The 20099-nt window shown below is 34.4% G+C and overlaps 1 protein-coding gene across 1 annotated transcript in view; it reads right to left on the bottom strand.

The window, feature by feature from the left end:
• MDGA2 (MAM domain containing glycosylphosphatidylinositol anchor 2) overlaps nucleotides 1-20099 on the bottom strand; it is a 900504-nt gene that overhangs the window by 197581 nt on the left and 682824 nt on the right. Inside the window, exon 8 of the mRNA XM_057488484.1 lies at nucleotides 10766-11059. Coding sequence (XP_057344467.1) covers nucleotides 10766-11059 — 294 coding nt within the window. The remainder of the gene's footprint in view (nucleotides 1-10765; nucleotides 11060-20099) is intronic.

Here is a 20099-nt window from a genome sequence, read left to right as displayed (position 1 = left end):
TTAATTGTCAGGTCATAAAGGGAGTGGTGTGCTACTGGCATTTCAAGATTAGAGGCCATGGATGCCTCTAAACATCCTAAAATTAATACGATAGTCCCCACACACAAGTAGTTAAGTTTTGGACAGGCTAATCCCTTGTTGGGAGTTTGTCCTATGCATTTGGGATATTTAGCAGCATCCCCAGCATCCACACATTAGATATCAGGAGCATCCCTCTGCCTGGAATCCTAAGAACCAAAAATGTTTTCAGAATGTTCAAGTGTCCTCAGAAGTGCAGAGTAGGAGGGCATGCTGGCGAGCTGTGGTTCTCGTTTTATATCTGTAAAATGAATCTGATGCCATATATGTGTCCATGATAGTCCCATGATTTTGAATGTTGCTTAACCTAAGAAGACCCTCCAGTAGATTATTTAGCAGAAGAGTTTACAATTAGGTTAAAAGTTATTCAATATAATATAATGCAAGATAATATAATGTATGCAAAAACAAAAAAATCTGTGGCTTACATTAAATATTAAAATGAAGTTGGATCAAACAATTGATAATAAGGATAAAACTGCTAACAGCAATAGGTAAGCTAAAATTGTACATGAACATGGTTGCAAGTAGATTAAACATTCTGATAAATGTGTCTTTTGTTGGAGGGATAAGAAGTCATGTCTTTCTCAATACTAGCCTTTGATTTCTCACTTTTTGATTGGCTTCATCCTGCATTGACTGAAGTGCTTCTTCAACATGCAGTTTCCTACACTGTTACCTAACTTTTGAAGTGCTTATACATTTTTCCCTACCCAGAGACCCATGTCTTTTGCATACTGCATATTTTCCTCTTCACTAAGCATTTTATTGGTAACATATTTAAAATAAATAGATAAAGTCACAGGCATGTTCATGGGCTACATTATTTTAAACTTTGGTGTGATTTATTGTAATGGCTAATAATTATTACCTTTTTATTTTCATGGAAGAGCACAGTATTTAGAAAATACTTTAATTCTATATTTGGGAAGAATGTATTTTTGGATGAGAGATAAATCTCTTTTTAACTATAAAAGATTAAAAAGGCACAGAAATTTTAAAGTTACATATATATATCTGTGTGTGTATATATATATGTATTTATATACATTTGCACATGTGCTTATCTTCATCTTTCTTAGAGAATATATTTCCATAAAGTGAGAAAGTGAGAAGAGGGAAAGAGGCAGCATAAGCTCCCTTCATTCAAATACATTTAATTTAATCATGTATCTGAAGGTTCTCATGGGAAAAATATCTTTTCAGTAATATTTAAATGTAATAATCATCCACTTGACTTTTTGTACTATAGGGGTAGGCAGAAGTGCCCTGACCATGTCAACACACACAAGACTTGGCTGGGTTATGCTGTTAATATTTTTAATCATTCTCTTAATCATTTAAAAGTGGCTGGTCCCTACCCACTTCTTTGCATAGATGCTGAAAATGAAACTTTTAATAGATAAGTTTTTCTAACTCTTGACCTATGGTTATACCTACATTAAGACAACATCAGAGGTGGACAAGGAAAGTTATGCACTTATTTTCTTTATATGACTCATGTACCGGATGAACCAATCCTCTTCTCCAGGCACTCTGGGCTTGCCTGCTCTACAAAGACAAAGCATCTGTGTTTTACACTGAGAAGCTCTTTACAGAGGGAGTGTCTCCATTTTCTTTGACAATTTTCTAAGGTGGTTATCTATGCTGCTGTCTATCCTTTCTCTGGAAGAGTGAGAAAACAGGGCTAAGGAGATTGCCCAGGTTGGCAGGAGCAGTTTAGCCCAAGTAAATTCATCCTAAAGACTTTCTACAAAATAGTACATACACTTAGAAAATTTAATTTTCAAATATTCAGGAGTAATATAAAAATAAGATGTTCAAAAAAAATCTGTTTTCAAGGCAGTTCCATTATAATTTCTCACTAAATCCACTGGGAAATGAGGTAAGATATATTTACATGAGTTGACTTGAAATAAAAATTCTAGGGTTTATTTTATTCAGTTTAAATTGTATATTATCTTACAGAATATTGTTTCTTCTTTCTTAGAAAAGATCTTAACTATGTGGGGTAGGAAAAAAGTATGGTGAGAGAAAAAGACATAAATATTAATGTTCTCAAAATGTTAACATTGCCTCAGGGGTCATTTGATTAATGTTTCTAATAACTGCTACAAACAACAAAAGAAGGAATATGCCTATTTAATTCAAATGAAGGAACACTATGTAACAAGTGCTGAGTTCTATTTAATAATCATTAATGTTAAAATATGAAAAATGAATGCTTAAAATATTATTTCTTAGTAAACTTAAAAGCATTCCACAACTGACATTCTAGTTGAGTATATTACAGTTTCCCAGTGCAAAGACGAAATTAAGAATTTCTCACCAAGTAGAGTTTTAGCTTTAAACTTTTCCCAAGTACAAGATATCCTGGCAGTGGGTTAGTCAATCAAGAATGTCAATATGACAAGTGTTGTGGTCCTAGCAATGTGAGGGGTGTTTGGGCCCACAAAGAGCTTAAGCTATAATAAGAATAGATCAACAATCTAGGGAATAAACAGTAAAGTAGGAGTTATTTGCAAGTGAGAAAATGGACTCTACATCAAAATATACCAGAACTTATATATTAAGATGATAATCATAATAATTTCCATTTTGTGCTGTATGCTGAACAATATTCTAGTTACTTTGCAAAATTATCTTAAAGACTATTTGAAAGATGGGAAATATTTTCTCTTTTTTGGAAATAGGGAGACTAAAGTTCAGAGGAATTCAGATACATAGATAGTGTTAAAAATTAAGGGGTCATTAGGCTGAGGTGGCTCTCATGTTGTGGTGGTGTACATGAGCAAACCAACACTCAAGTCTGTAAATGCCTCAAAGTTTCATGATTGAAACATCAGAACAATCAATCACAAACAGCCAACTTGGCTGTAAGCTAGATACAATCAATAATTTCCTTACTGTGCTCCTGGCCTATTCCCTACAAAAGTCTGTCCCCAAGTTCCTGTTGATGTATTGCTCCTAACCACTTCCGGTCTGGCGCTGCACAACTAGTATCAATTTTTGCTAAATTAAATTCCTATTAAAATTTTTAATATGCCTCAGTTTATCTTTTAATTGATAAAAGTAATAATAAAGTCTAGGACTCTCTGGGTCAACGAAAATTCCTCAAAAGAATACTCTCTTCAGAGCTATCATCCTTAGAGAGGCAGTAGTTGTGGAATCAGTGCTGTCCCTACCTAAAATATGCTGAAAATAACCTTGGCCTTACTGTTTATGTTTCTGATGTAGCCTTTTGAATAACCTCAAAGGTAAGTGTTCACCTTCTGAGGGTGAATTTATTTTATGGGAGTAGACCAAAGTCTGTTATAATCAAGTCATTTATGTGAAAGAAGTGAATCCAAACAGATAATAAAAATTCTGTGTGAAAACTATACAATCATCAAAAATACATTTGTGTGTTGCTTAAACTTAGTCTACAGTCAATATGACAATAGTTTTGAGGAAGGCAATGGTGAGATAATAACCACTGATTTTGAAAGAAGTATATCACATAACATGTATGTTCAAAATGAAGTTTTATTTGGAGTTCTAAATTGTTTTATGCAGGCTAAACAGCAATGTCCATAAGACTGTCAAAGGTAGGAACCTTCTCAGTCACTGAGAGACTTTCTGAAGAGGTGGGGCTTAGTCAGAACTTGAACGGTGAAAGGCAGTTGAAGATTGGTGGCAACAGGACAAGGGAGGAATGGGAACCTACCCAAAGAGGCACACGGAGTTACCATGTCTATGAGGCTGAGAAGGGATGGACTGGATTAATATGGAAAAAAGGAAACACATCTGGATAAGCAGGGCTTTCCAGGCTCTTGAGCTGGAAGCCATTTTATTGTTTTGCTCATAAGTTAAAATTCTTGTACATTCACTTATAAATTCCTTTGGATATTTAACATCTTTAGCAGCTTCCTTTAACATCCTCCCCTTTTATCAGCAGTTACTTTGTTTCTTATGTTAGTTTTAGATTAATTTCTAGTCACACTGTTATTTTCAGAGCAATTTTGCTCTTCAAACACCCAAAAAGTAGTTATATTTACTCCACAGAGTCTTTCTATATATCTTAACACTATAGAATATTACTTAGTTTGTCTAATGATAGGAACATATATGTTACAGTACATTCCAATCTGTCTTTAATTTTCTTTTTCTTTATAAGGTCCATGATATTTTGCTTTTAGTGAATATTCACTTTGATTGAAAGAAATTCACATACACACTTCACTAGATTTCTTGAGAAGAAGTATAAGCAAAAAGGCCTTATCTTTGGCTCCATGCTCTTCATTTAATTTGGTTTTGCTTTGGAAATAGGTGAAAAACATGGGATTCTCAATAGCACTATTTTCTTTTTTTCTTAAGTATAGTCGATACACAACTTATATTAGTTTTTGGTATACAACAGTGGTTCACACATTATTAAACACTCACCCCAACTAGTGAAGTTATTATCTGTCAACATAGAAAGATGTTACAGAATCATCTAGACTTGGTTATTTTATTTCATAATTTTCTTCATTTGCAAAATGGAAATTGTAAGTGGTGCATGAAATTTCATTTAGATAGCTGAAAGACTGTTAATACAATTTAACAGTATTGTCAGGTTTTGTTTCTTTGTGTATTTTATACCTCATAACAGAAATATATTTAATTGTAAGTGCAACAAATGAACATATAGAGGCATACCTTGGAGATACTGTGGCTTTGGTTCCAGACAACCACAATAAAGGCAGAATTGCAATAAAACTAGTCAAATGAATTTTTTGGTTGCCTACTTGTATCTAAAAGTTATGTTTACACTACAGTATAGCTCTATTAATAGCACCTACTTCCTCCACTGAAATCTTGAATCCCTCAAAGTCATCCATGAGGGTTGGAATCAACTTCTTCCAAAGTCCTGTTAATGTTGATATTTTGACATCTTCCCATGCATCACAAATGTTCTCACATCTAGAATGGCAAATCCTTTCCAGAATGTTTTCGATTTACTTTGCTCAGATCCATCAGAGGAGTAACAATTTATGGCAGCTAACGTCCTAGGAAATGTATTTCTTAGATAATACTTTAAAGTCAAAATTACTCCTCGATTCATGGACTGCAGAACAGATGTTGCATTAGCAGGCCTGAAAACAACATTCATCCTGTTGTCTATCTCCATCAGAGTTCTTGGGTGACCAGGTGAATTCTCGATGATCATTAATTTTTTTGAAAGGAACTTTCTCAGTAGTAGGTCTCAACAATGGCCTTAAAATATTTAGTAAACCACATTGTAAACAGATGTGCTGTCATCTGGGTTTTGTTGTTCCTTTTAGACAGCACAGGTAGAGCACATTTAGCATAATTTCTAAGGGCCCTAGGATTTTCAGAATGGTCAGTGAGCATTGGCCTGAACTCAAAGTCACTGGTTCCATTAGTCCCTAAAAAGGGAGAGAAGTTTTGAAGGCAGACATTGACTTCTCCTCTGTAGCTATGAAAGTCTTCGATGGTATCTTCTTCCAATAGAAGGCTGTTTTGTCTACATTGAAAATCTGTTGTTGAGTGTAGCCACTTTCTTTATCTTAGATCTTCTGGGTGACTTGCTTCAAATAAATAAGTAACTTCAAATAAACAAATAAAACTTCAAATAAAAATGAGATAGAAAATTAAGCTTCTCTATCAACAGTTGGTCTTTACCCTGCACTCTGAAGTTATGGATAGGTTTCTTTCCTTAAATGTTATGAACCAATCTTTGGTAGCTTTCAACTTTTCTTCTGCGGTTTCTATAACTCTCTTATCTTTTCTAGAACTGAAGAGAATTAGGGCCTTATTCTGAATTAAGCTTTGACCTAAGGGAATGTTGTGTCTGGTTTGATCATCTATCCAGATCACTGAACCTTTCTCCATATCAGCAATAAGGAGAAACAGCAAAAGCCTGTTTCATTATCTTATTATTCATTTGTTCACTGGACTTTTCCTTTACATTCACAGCTTGGCTTTTTGGCACAAGAGGCCTAGCTTTTGGCCTATCTTGGCTCTTGACAATGCTTCCTCACAAAGCTTAGTAATTTCTAGTTCTTTATTTAAAGGAAGAAAAACGAGACTCTTCCTTTCACTTGAATGTTTAGAGGCCAGTGTAGGATTATTAATTACTTAATTTCAGTACGTTGTGTCTCAGGGAATAGGGAGGCCTGAGGGAAGGGAGATGGGGAAATGGTGGTTTGTGGAACAGGCAGAACACATATATTTATCAATTGATTTCACAGTCATATGGGCACAACTCACTGCACCCCACAATTACAACAGTAACATCGAAGATCACTGATCACAGATCACCATGACAAATACAGTAATAGTGAAAAAGCTTGAAATGTTATAAGAATTACCAAAATGCAACAGAGACATGAAGTGAGCAAATGCTGTTGGGCAAATGGCACTGACAGACTTGCTTGATGTATAGCTGCCACAAACCTTAATTTTGCAAAAAATGCAGTATCTGCAAAGTGCAGTAAAATGAGATGCCTGTATACAACGAAACTTTAGTAATAAAAGTGATATTCAATGCAGTATATATATATATATATATATATATATATATTCTCCCAACTGATTTTCAGAAGTGTACTTCAAAATATCCACATTACTGAGATTATGCCAGTGCTTTCAGATGAAACCACTTAAATGATAGCTTTTATTAAATGCAAAATGTTATTGTTCATGAAATTTAATTCATAATATACAATAGTATATGTATGTTTATATGACATAGTTATATAATATAAATATAAAATAAAACTATTTATTTTTGGAGGACAATAGGAATATCTTAGTATCTTCATTCATTATACAGATTTGAATATATTCATTCACTGGCATTTTGATTTAATCAATATTCAAATGATCAGTACTCTAATGGATAAATAAAAATTTATCTTTATTATTGCTACTTTGTTTACGAAATTGTTCTAGTCTTGATCAATAAGCCCTATACATTCTAGGATTTTTAAATAATATGAATTAATTAACATATATAACTGTTTTTTCAATTAGTCTATTCTAATGCTGCTTTAAATAGAACTGAGCCAGAAAGTCAGTTACATAGTTCCAAAACCATGGATGAAATTAATGGCTGAAAATTTGAAAGTCTGTTAGTAAAACTTTACATTGTACTTTGCAATTTCATCTAGCAATTTTTAAAGAAATTTAGATTAATTTTAACCTGCATTTAAAAAATTCTTTTATTTATAACTTCCTATTCTGGTATGTATTATCTGTGGTAATTGGTGATTGCAGAAGTTAAAAATATAAAATAAATCTTTTGTTTTCCAGGAATCAGTAATATGCACAGAACTTAATAATTTAAACTATTTCATTATGGTGATTAAGCTACTCTTAACAGGATATAAAATGGGGTAAAATACCTCTAGGCTTCTGTCATTGGCTTAATCGCTCTCTACAGATTTTAAGAAGAGGCACATTAATTGGAGATAGTAAATAATTCAAGAAATTTTAATAAAATTTCTTTATAATTTATATCAACATTAGTTAAGAATAAATTCTCATTTGGAAAATTAGAACATTAAATTAAATGGACTGTTCCTTTATTTATATAATATGCATATATGTACTCTATTATATTTAGGCACTTAGGCACTTCACTCATCAAAGTCCTACCTACAGTTACTTCTTTGCTCTTGTAGTCCTTTTGCTTGGTAATTGTTTACCTGAACACAGGAAAACTAAACAAGAAGAAAAATGTGGCTTGGAGATATCAGATTTTTGTTTCTTATTTGTAATGGACTATCTCTTTTCTGTCTTTAATGTCTCAAAACAGATAAAATTATATATAAATATATATGTGTGTATTTTGTGTGCATGTTTCTTCTAAAATAGACTGTCCCAGATTTGCCAGCATAATAAACATTTTTAAAAAGGAGGTCTTAACTTAATTAACTGAAGTGTAGGACTCAAGTCCTAAAAAAAGTTCAAGACCTGAAAATACTTTTTTTTTTAACTGAAATTGCTAATAGTTTGACCTCTTCCTTCATACACTTGGACACTTCCAGGTATCAAACTATACAACAGTCCTCAGATACTCCTGAAACCTAAATAAAAAACAGTCACCCAAGAAGTAAGAAGTATGTAATATATATATATTCTTATTCCATTTGTTATCATAACTTAACATATACTAAACAGCTCTAATGTAAAAATATTATGAATCCAAAATACATAAAGCATAAGTTTCCTGCTGTGATGATATAACAAATTTCTGAAGAGGATAGAACCATATGCACACTTATATGTATATGTGTGTGCATATGTATATGAAACAGCTTAGTAATTTAAATGCATAACAATATTTCTTACATGTAGCATGGCTATCCAAGTTAAGATGCTTATCATTTAAAAATATTAACAGCATTCTTGCATTATTAGTTTTGCAGTGATAAACCTTAGGGAGGCTGTGGCCTGGACCTGCTAGCAGGGATTATGTGTTTGGAAAATCAATATTTGATTCACTCAGGAATGTTCTGGAATTGTCATCATTTATTTGCTCAGTGATATAACCGGGTTCTTCAGAAGAGTTGGAAATACATGAAAGGGAGCTTCTTGAAAGACACAATAGCATCCTCATCTGGAACTGGCAAGCCTGCTTGCTGGCAGCCAGCTGCCTTCCTGGTAGGCCATGGAAGTTGCCTCTTAGAGGAAGAACTGTTTATTACAGGCTCTGAAGTCACCTTGTAATGCAGATCTTTTTACCTACATCAAATGAACTGGACTTTGTCTATTGGTATTTTTAGCCAATTACATCCTGTAGCACTAGTGACACTGTGCTAGTATTTATTTTCATCCACTATTATAAGACTGAATTTTAAAATCTTGTGCTGAACTTAACATTTTATTTGACTTATTAAGAAGAAGCAGAAAAGGAAATGTACCTCACCAATAGAATTCTGGAGGTTAGTATTTTCTATGGCGATTGGAGAACTTGATCCTTGAACCTTTAATTCAAACTTCCCTAGAGCCACTGGTTTTACAGCTTTTACTGGTATCAGAGCTTCCCTAGAGACACAAGCAGAGTGAAAACTAATTGCCCTAATAGCTTTAGGAATCCTGAAACTTTGAGTAACTCAGGAGGAGGCACAGAATCCTATGAGTACCAACAAGAATGAAGTGTTCCAAATTGTACCAACTTCCTCTGTGGGTCTTTTTTCTTTTACTCTTTTTCTTCTTCTCCTCCTCCTCCTCCTCCTCTTCTTTTGTTTTATTTTGAGAATTGAGCAGAGGTTTCTTCCTTTTTATTATTTTTTTCTTTCTGAAACCTGTTTTCACATGAAACTCCTACTCATGAGCTTACTGTTATGAGGATAAAGGCCAGTGGGGAAAACACTGAATGGAACGTGCTTTCTCAAAACCACATTTGGAAAAAAATGTTATCAATCAGTTATCAATGGAAATTCATCAAAATATTTGACAAATATCACTTTGCATGTTAAAGGACCAATAGCATAGTGGAATCTGAGCTGCAATGGAGAAAGAAATGGGTAAGCCGTCCCCAGAAGCTTGCTTCTCTCCCCACAGCTCACACACCTTCTACATAAATTCACATGTTGGCATGAGTCCCAAACATAACCCTCCCATATCTCAATTATTCTTTCAAATTTAAAGTCAATTAATTCAATCTGCCAATATCCTTAAATCTTTTTATAGAGGTATATATGAGTTAAGTTCTATTTTCCATTTTCTGAGTTAGAGGGAAACCTTCACAGAAAGAAAATAACATCACTGTTTACTGAAGTGACAGTTTCATCTAATTCATTCATTTTCTTGAATACTTTGCCACCATGTATTTAAGGAAGTGCATCAATTAAAATATATTGCTACTGGAGTTGACACAGACTGCTTTTAGTTTGCTTCTCCTCTGTCATCAGTGTCCGCACCATCTGCCATCCAAATGGTCAGGGCACTTCTAATATCCAACACCAGTGGCACTGTTAAATGTCTTACATCTGTGAATTTTGGTATTTTTAATTCTAAAAGCAAATACAAAGCAAGCGATCTCTACAGGTTTTTTGTTAGAACTGTAACAGTGATTTCAATAAAAACAGTAAAAAAAATCTATCATATCCAGCTCTCATAGTTAACAATTATCTGTTAAGAAAGTCAAGCAAAATTCAGCACCTAATATTTGCCTGAATTATCTCAACGTTACTAGATAATTTTGCAATCTACTCATAACTTCAGATATGTAAACATAGCATTTCAATGATTAGGTTTTCATAATTTAAGCAAAGGGATGCCTTGAAATAGGTGGATAATTTGGGCAAAGACTGCACAATCACCTGAAATAGAAACATGAACTGTGAAAACAAAAGAGTGTTATAATCTGAATTAGCAATTACTTTCAATCTCCACTTCACTTCATTGCACATGGCCAGTTTTTAACCATTAGGTTTGTTGATTCTTTTGCATTATCCAAAATGTAGCACCATCATAATCATCACACACAGATACTAATATAATTCTTTTCTATTAGTATGTATTAGCTCAAGTGAAGGGCAAGTTAAGGAAAATTATAGTTTCAATTGGATAGCAATAATGTAGAAATATTTTATCATAATTCAATTCAAAAAATTACCCTATTTTACTAGTACAACAGTATTATTTCTTCCCTTGTCCCCTGACAGAAGCACAGAGAAAAAAAATTACTTACACTGCACAATGAGCTGCACCAAGGCTTCTCTTGGTTTCACATTGAATCCATTGTACTGGCTGGTCTGACATCTGTACATTCCTGACATTTCCCTAGATACGTTCACAATCCTCAGTGTTCCATCGTAACTCTCCATTTGCATGGACCCATCTGGCATTGCAACTTCTTTGTCTGCTCTAGACCAAAGGATGATTGGTTTAGGTTTCCCAGTTACTTGACACTGCAGTTCTATTGTGTCTCCTTCTCTGGTGACCAAAGGTGATTTTTCCTGTGGAACAGTCAGATTGGGTGGAACTTGAAATGGGAAAAAGAAAATTTTTCAAGGTTAGTATAAACTGGTAAAGCATATTCAAACAAAAAGAAAATCATAAGGGAACAATTTCTGTTGGGTGAAGAAGTGTGACAATTCAGATGATAAAAATTATAGAGACCTTGGGAATACCTGGCACATATTCTCACTTTAAAGTAATTCTGAATTGTTTTTATAGAACTCTCTCAAATGAGGTCTTCAATATTAGCAAAATAAATAAAGCATTAAATTGGAATGTGAATGGTCAACAGAAGAACTATCTACTCAATGACTGGTCATTATCAGCCACTAAGGGTCTTTAACATCTGCATTTCACAGAAGAGTGATCAAGGCAGCTTAGGAGGATAGGATTCAGATGTTCAGTCTTCTGCCCCTATGCCATTATCTCTTACCCACAGACACTATAAGGGATAACAGACATTGTAGACTTAGCTGACACAGCAAATGCAAGAGTAGGAAAGAGAAAAAGAGCCTCCTACGTGAAATCAGAAGTTTTGACTCTAGTTTAGAAAATGTTGCCTAAATCACGAAGGTTTAGTGTTTGTTTTTTCCATAGAGGAAATACAATGTAAGAACTGACAATGCCACACTCTGACAATCTACTGTGTTCTTACCTTTTGAACTTTCAATAGTTTTTAACACTTGAATTTCATACAATTTCACCTTAGAACACTTGGATATCATTGTAAATAGTTTGTCAGGTTGTCACTATTTTTGCAAAATTAATTTTAAGTGAATTTTAAAAGATGTATTTCAATCATACAAGGGTTGTACTTTTCTCAGATAAAGTTAATTTAAATTTCACTGAAGCTATTTATTAGAAAATTGGATTGATTTTACTGGAACTTACTTAACTGTGCTGTAATGTATTTATGTTAGAGTTTAGTAAAAATATGAAAGAATAAGAGACAACTGCCCAATGAGTTTCTACAAACAATATCACCTGTTCCATTGGAAGACTTCCTTGTTTTTCTTTTTTTATTAAGGTAACATTAATATATAATCTTATGAAGGTTTCACAAGAGCAACAGTGTGGTCACAATATTCTCCCATTACCACGTCTACCCTATTCCATACCAGTCGCTGTCCAACAGTGTAGTAAGATGCTAGAGAGACACTATTGTCTTCTCTGTGCTATACTGCCATCCCCATGCATGAACCACCTACATTACCTGTGGTAATCATAATAGCCCCTAATCCCCTTATCCCACCCTCCCCATCTACCCTCCTCAACCCTTTCCCTTTGGTAAACACTCGCTAGTCTCTTCTTGGACTCTGTGAGTCTGCTGCTGTTTTGTTCCTTCAGTTATGCTTTTTTTTAATACTCAACAAATAAGTGAAATCATTTGGTACTTCTCTTTCTCCACCTGGCTTATTTCACTGAGCATAATACCCTCTAGCTCCAACCACATAGTTGCAAATGGTAGGATTTGATTTCTTCTTATGGCTGAACAGTATTCTACTGTGTATGTGTACCACATTTTCTTTATTCATTCATCTACTGATGGACATTTAGGTTGCTTCCATTTCTTGGCTATTGTAAATAGTGCTCCAATAAACATAGGGGTGCATATGTCTTTGATATCTGGGATCTTGTTTTCATTGGGTAAATTCTTAGGAGTGAAATCCTGAGTCAAATGATATTTCTATTTTTAGTTTTTTGAGGAACCTCCATATTGCTTTTTACAATGATTGAACAAATTTACATTCCCCACAATAGTGTAGGAGGGTTCCCCTTTCTCTGCATCCTCACCAGCTTTTGTTGTTCCTTGCCTTTTAGATGTTGGCCATCCTAACTGGTATGAGGTGATATCTCATTGTGGTTTTAATTTGCATTTCCCTGATAATTAGTGATGTGGAGCATCTTGTCATGTGCCTGTTGGCTACCTGAATTTCTTCTTTGGAGAAGTATCTGTTCAGCAACTCTGCCCATTTTTTAATCGGGTTATTTGCTTTCTAGGTGTTGAAGTATGTGAGCTCTTTATATATTTTGGATGTTAACCCCTTATAGGATATGTTATTTACAAATATATTCTCCCATACTATAGGATGCATTTTTGCTCTACAGATGGTTTCCTTTGCTGTACAAAAACTTTTTAGTTTGATGTAGTCTCATTTGTTCATTTTTGCTTTTGTTTCCCTTGCCTGAGGAGATGTGTTCAGGAAAAAGTTGCTCATGTTTATATTCAGGAGATTTTTGCCTATGTTTTCTTCTAAGAATTTTATGGTTTCATGGCTTACATTCAGGTCTTTGATCCATTTTGAGTTTACTTCTGTGTATGGAGTTAGACAGTAATCCAGTTTCATTTTCTAACATGTAGCTATCCAGTTTTGCCAATACCAGTTGTTGAAGAGGCTGTCATTTCCCCATTGTATGTCCATGGCTCTTATTTTGTATATTAATTGACCATATTTTTGGGTTTATATCTGGGCTCTCTATTCTATTCCATTGATCTATGGGTCTGTTCTTGTACCAGTACCAAATTGTCTTGATTATTGTGGCTTTGTAGTAGAGCTTGAAGTTGGGAAGCATAATCCCTCCAGCTTTATTCTTACTTCTCAGAATTGCTTTGGCTATTTGGGTTTTTTTGTAGTTCATATGAATTTTAGAACTATTTGTTCTGGTTCACTGAGGAATGCTTTTGGTATTTTGATGGGGATTGCACTGAATATATAGATTGCTTTAGGCAGGAGGCCATTTTGACAATATTAATTCTTCCTGCCCATAAGAATGGAATTATTTCCATTTATTGGTGTCTGCTTTAATTTCTCTCATGAGTGTCTTATAGTTTTCAGGATATTGGTCTTCCATGTCCTTGGTTAGGTTTCTTCCTAGGTATTTTATTCTTCTTTGTTGCAATTGTAAATGGAATTTTTCCTGATTTCTCTTTCTGCTAGTTCATCATTAGTATATAGATATGCAACAGATTTCCATGCATTAATTGTATCCTGCAACTTTGCTGAATTCAGTTACTAGTTCTAGTAGTTTTGGAGTGGATTCTTTAGGGTTTTCGATGTATCATATCATGTTATCTGCAAGCGGACAGTTTAACTTCTTCATTGCTAATCTGGATGCCTTTTATTTCTTTGTGTTGTCTCATTGCTAGCACCTCCAGAACTATGTTGAGCAAAAGTCGGGAGATTGGGCATCCTTATCTTGTTCCTGATCTTAGAGGAAAAGCTTTCAGCTTCTTACTGTTAAGTATGAAGTTGGTGTGGGTTTCTCATATATAGCCTTTATTATGTTGAGGTACTTGCCCTCTGTGCCCATGTTGTTGAGAGTTTTTATCATGAATGGATGTTGAATTTTGTCAAATGTTTTTGCAGCATCTATTGAGATGATTTGTGATTTTTGTACTTCTTTTTGTTGTTTGGTATATAATGTTGATAATTTTCAAATATTGTATCATCCTTCCATCCCTGGAATAAATACCACTTGATCATGATGGATAATGTTTTGATGTATTTTTCAATTTGGTTTGCTAATATTTTGTTGAATATTTTTGCATCTAGGTTCATCAGAGATATTGGTCATTTCCTTTTTTTTTGTGGTATCTTTGCCTGGTTTTAGTATTTGAGTGATGCTGACTTCATAGAATGAGTTTGAAAGTATCCCCTCCTCTTCTATTTTTTGGAAGACTAAGGAGGATGGGTATTAGGTCTTAACTAAACATTTGATAACATTCAGTGGTGAAGCCATCTGGACCAGGAGTTTTGTTCTTAGGTAGTTTTTTGATTTCCAATTCAATTTCATTGCTGCTAATTGGTCTGTTCAGATTTTCTGTTCTTCCTGGGTCATTCTTGGAAGGTTGTATTTTTCTAGAAAGATGTCCATTTCTTCTAGGTTATCTAATTTGTTAGCATATAATTTTTCATAATATTCTCTAATAATTCTTTGTATTTCTCCAGTGTCTATAGTGATTTTTCCTTCCTCATTTCTGATTCTGTTTATGTGTGTAAACTCTTTTTTTCTTGATAAGTCTGGCTATGGGTTTATCTATTTTTATTTTCTTGAAGAACGAGCTCCTGGTTTCATTGATTCTTTCTATTGTTTTATTCTTCTCAATTTTCTTTATATCTGCTCTGATCATTATTATGTCCCTCCTTCTACTCACTTTAAGCCTCATTTGTTCCTTTTTTTCTATTTTAATTAATTGTGAGTTTAGGCTGTTCATTTGGGATTCTTCCTCTTTCTTGAGGTAAGCCTGTACTACTATATACTGTCTTCCTCTTAGAACTGCTTTCTTTGCATCCCACAGGTTTTGGGGTGCTGAGTTGTTTCCATTTGTCTGCATATATTGTTTGATCTCTGTTTTCATTTGGTCATTGATCCATTGGTTATTTAGGAGCATTTTGTTAAGCCTTCATGTGTTTGTGGGCTTGTTTATTTTCTTTGTATACTAGAAATTTATTTCTAGTTTCATTCCTTTGTGGTCTGAGAAGCTTGTTGGCACAATTTCATTCTTTTTGTGACTTAGTGTTTGATCTATTCTGGAAAATGTTCCACATGCACTTAAGAAGAATGTTTATCCTGCTGCTTTTGGGTGGAGTGTCTGTAGATGTCTGTTAAGTCCATCTGTTCTAATACATTGTTCAGTGCCTTTATGTCCTTACTTATTTTCTGTCTGGTTGATCTGTCCTTTAGAGTGAGTGGTGTGTTGAAGTCTCCTAAAATTAAAGCATTACATTCTATTTACTCCTTTAATTCTGTATTTGTTGTACACATTTGGGTGCTCCTTTGTTGGGTACATAGATATTTATAATGGTTATATCCTCTTGATGGACTGACCCCTTTATCATTATGTAATGTCCTTCTTTGTCCCTTGCTACTTTCTTTGTTTTGAAATCTATTTTGTGTGATACAGTATTGCAACTCCTGCTTTGTTCTCCCTGTTCTTTGCATGAAATATCTTTTCCCATTCCTTCACTTTTAGTCTGTGTATGTCTTTGGGTTTGAAGTGAGTCTCTTGTAGGCAGCATGTAGGTGTGTCTTGTTTTTTTATCCATTCAATGACTCTATGTGTTTTGATTGGTGCATTCAGACCATTTACATTTAGGATGATTATCAATAGATATGTACTTATTGCCATTGTAGGCTTTAGATTTGTGATTACCAAAGGTTTAAAGGCAACTTCTTTACTATCTAACACTCTAACTTAACTCCCTTATTATGCTGTTTCAAACACAACCTAAAGTTTCTTTTTTTTCCTTCTTTATCTTCCTCCTACACTCATTAAATATTAGGTTTCATATTCCGCTCTCTTTGTAAATCCCTTGACTAACGTTGTGGGTAGTTGACTTTTGTGTTTTCTTAGTAATTAATTGGTCTACTTCCTTTATTGTGGTTTTATTACCTCTGGTGACAGCTATTTGGCCTTAGGAGCACTTCCATCTAGAGTAGCCCCTTTAAAATACACTGTAGAGATGGTATGTGGGAGGTAAATTCCCTCAACTTTTGCTTATCTGGGAATTGTTTAATCCCTGCTTCAAATTTAAATTGTAATCTTGCCAGACAGAGTATTCTTGTTTGGAGTCCCTTCTATTTCACTGCATTAAGTATATCATGCCACTCACTTCTGGCCTATAAGGTTTCTGCTGAGAAGTCTGATGATAGCCTGATGGGTTTTCCTTTGTAGGTGTTCTTTTTTCTCTCTCTAGCTGCTTTTAATAATGTGTCCTTATCCTTGATCTTTGCCATTTTAATTATTATATCTTGGTGTTGTCTTTCTAGGGTCCCTTGTGTTGGGAGATCTTTGGATTTTCATGACCTAAGATACTATTTTCTTCCCCAGATTGGGGAAGTTTTCAGCAATTATTTTCTCAGAGTCTTTCTATAGGTTTTCCTATCTCTTCTTCTGGTACCCAATAATGTGAATATTGTTCCGTTTGGATTGGTTGCAGAGTTATCTTATTATTCTTTCATTCTTAGAGATCCTTTTTTTCTCTGTGTGCCTCAGCTTCTTTGTATTCCTGTTCTCTAATTTCTATTTCATTCACCATGTCCTCTATCTCATCTAATCTGCTTTTAAATCCCTCCATTGTATGTTTCATTTCAGATACTGTATATTTCAACATTTATATCTCTTCCTTGAAGTTTTCTCTGAGATCTTGAATATTTTTGTGTAGCTCCATGAGCATGATGATTTTTTATTTTGAAATCTTTTTCAAGGGAAGATTTATTTCTTATACAAATGAATATGAATTCAAATGTACTTATGCAATACAACACCTATCAAAAAAGCATAGCTAAATTAGAATGCCAGAATAAGAATAGCTAGAAATATATGAATAATGCCATCCCTCTGATTAATGTCAAATGCTGCCTTTGGAGTTAGGACTGCATGTGGATGGAAAGACAAAGGTTTACTCTGCCTTCTATCACATCTGTGCTCCAGTGCTCAGGAATGAAAACAAACATAACTTAAAAAAATAATAATTTTCAACTTAATTAATTTTCAATTAAAATTGAAATGTTGTTCCTCTTATTACACATAGAGAAAAATGAATTTAGTCCAAAGTGATATCAGAATTATCTTGCTAGTTAAGTAAATTCATGTCTACTTTTCCATTTAATTCATTCATTTACTTAATTAAAAACACCAGTTAAATAATGCACAGCATCTCAGAAATTAAAAATATGAAACATTAGCTACCACTTTCTCAAAATAGATATATATACTTTCTAGAAATTGGCATTAACAAAATAGGTGTTTAAAAATGGCTTCATTTTAAAAACCTACATGATTAAATAATTTATTCCATTAAATGTAAACAATTAAGTGATATAGCTAAATAATTTTCTGTTTTTGAAGTGAACCACAAGGGAATGATGCAAAGCTAATCAGCATCTTGGAACAACAGGATTTGAAAGAAGCTGCAGTGCTTATTCACCCTCCATGAGAAAGGACACAGAAGAGCAATAATGACCTTAGCATTTAACATCAATTATGTCCCTACTATGTGCCAGGCTGAGTTTGTGATTTTTACATTTTCATTTAAGGCTAATTCCTTTGATAATCTGAATGATCAAATATTCAATATTAAAATTTAACAAATGAGAACATTGAGAAGAGAGGATAAATACTTTTGGACAGAATTCAAAATTGAAGCCAGTTTATAGCAGGTGGCCACTGTAAAGACATACCCCTGAAGAAGGTTCAAGCAAACTATGACATATGGAAATGAGGAAATGCAGAGACATGGGGCAAGCATCAGGATTAAATTTCCTGCCTATGATGAAAAATGCTGAGATATAAAAAGGGGCAGAACAGGAGGGACCCCATGTTAAGGCTAAGATTCCATTTTAAGAAGCAGAGAATTGAGAAGTAAAATTGCTAACATATTCTCTGGTAATCAGACAATAACCCAACAACCTACCTTAAGGCAAAGCAAGCAAGCAATCTTAACTGATATGTCCCTACTGCTTCAGGGTCACTGCTTCAGGGTAACCACTATCTTGGAGATACCCTATCTTAGAGAAGAACAGAATAAATGAATCCCTTGTGTTGGGTTTATTTAGCAGAATTAGCTGGAAGACTGATAATAGGGAAAGGAGACATGGTGTCTTTCACCAGAAATAAGCATCTTGAGACCACAAGTCGAGCCCAAACCCAACAACTTCCCTCTGCCCTATGCCTCTTCTTGAGAGCCTTAAAAGACAGAATCCTCAAACTTTCAGCAGGCATCCTCTCTGAGGACACCCATACTTTTCTTTTTTTAAGTGCTTACTTTCAAATAAAGCTTTCTCACTGCTCAAATTATTGCGTTTTGTCTCTTTGCTATTTCATTTTAATTCCAAGTCTTTACTCCATACCCACCTTGCTCCTGATAAGTAGGAAGGGGCTGCTAAGAGCTCAGATTTGGGACTGAATATTTCCATCGCCTGGGTGACCCGGAAGAAACTGCAGCTGTGCGATCTGCGCTCAGTAGCCTACCTGAAAATTTCCATTCCTTTAGAAGTTCTCAAAACAATCTCACTCGATCCTGTGCTCTGTGGCTCCCCCAAATCTTGAAGTGGTAGGGGCTAGGCCCCATGCTGTGCAGATCCAAGTGGACACAGGATGCCAGGTGACCCTGGCTTCAGGAGTTGGCAAGGGTATCTGCCCTAGGCTGAGAACTTTCCCTTTTTTCCTCTGCACTTTCCTGGCAGCAGCCATTTCTGCTGCTCTCACTCTAATGAATTCTTTGTTTACCTACACTCTTCTGACCTGCTTGAGAATTCTTTTCTGTTCAGAGTCAAGAACCCTCCCATCCAGGTTGAGGTGTCTCCTAGTGCTTCACCTCATGCACAGGGAAAGACCTCCCAGATGCAGCTGCCCGGCAACAGAAAGAATAACCTGAGTCCTCACTGGACTTTCCTCCTACTCATGGCTGCTCTGCCCCTACAGACAAACTGGACCAATTTTCCCTGTCCATTTTGTGGACTGTCTCATGGGCAATAAGAAAGATTCAAGGTATAAATGTGAGGAGGAAAATGACACATATTTTGCAAATTACCTTATCTATCTTATATGTCTATATCTATCTCAAATGTCTATTTTTATCTATATTAGAGTATGCCCCAAATTTTGATAAATCTACATGAAAAAAAAATCTAAATTACAATATTAATGGACTGTTATTCTTTGAAATCTTTCTTCTTTATCTCTTCCAAAAACAAGCAACATGACCTTGATCAAGTTTAACCACTCTGAGTATTAATTTCTTCATCTTTGAAATTAATCTGTATTTTTTGAGCATCAAAGTTATTAATATTCTGTCTATAAAAATAGTAAAAAGTTAAAGACAGAAATGGTGCTAAATGGAAGTATTTATTTCCTTACTTAATAAGATGACTGGTCAAAGATCTTACTACATTAAACCACTCTAATAAAAATAGATGCTAGACTAGGTATACATTTTTTAGGTTTACTATGCTAAATAGTTCAATAATTCTCTTTGTAAATTTGTTATTTATTTAGATAAATTATCCTCCCCATGTAATCAAAACTACAGAAATGTGAACCTCAATTTTAATCTAGATAA

This window comes from Manis pentadactyla, chromosome 11 (assembly GCF_030020395.1).
Source record: "Manis pentadactyla isolate mManPen7 chromosome 11, mManPen7.hap1, whole genome shotgun sequence".
NCBI lineage: Eukaryota > Metazoa > Chordata > Mammalia > Pholidota > Manidae > Manis > Manis pentadactyla.
The sequence above is the reverse complement of the archived record's forward strand: the minus strand, read 5'-3'. Positions and strand labels throughout refer to the sequence as shown.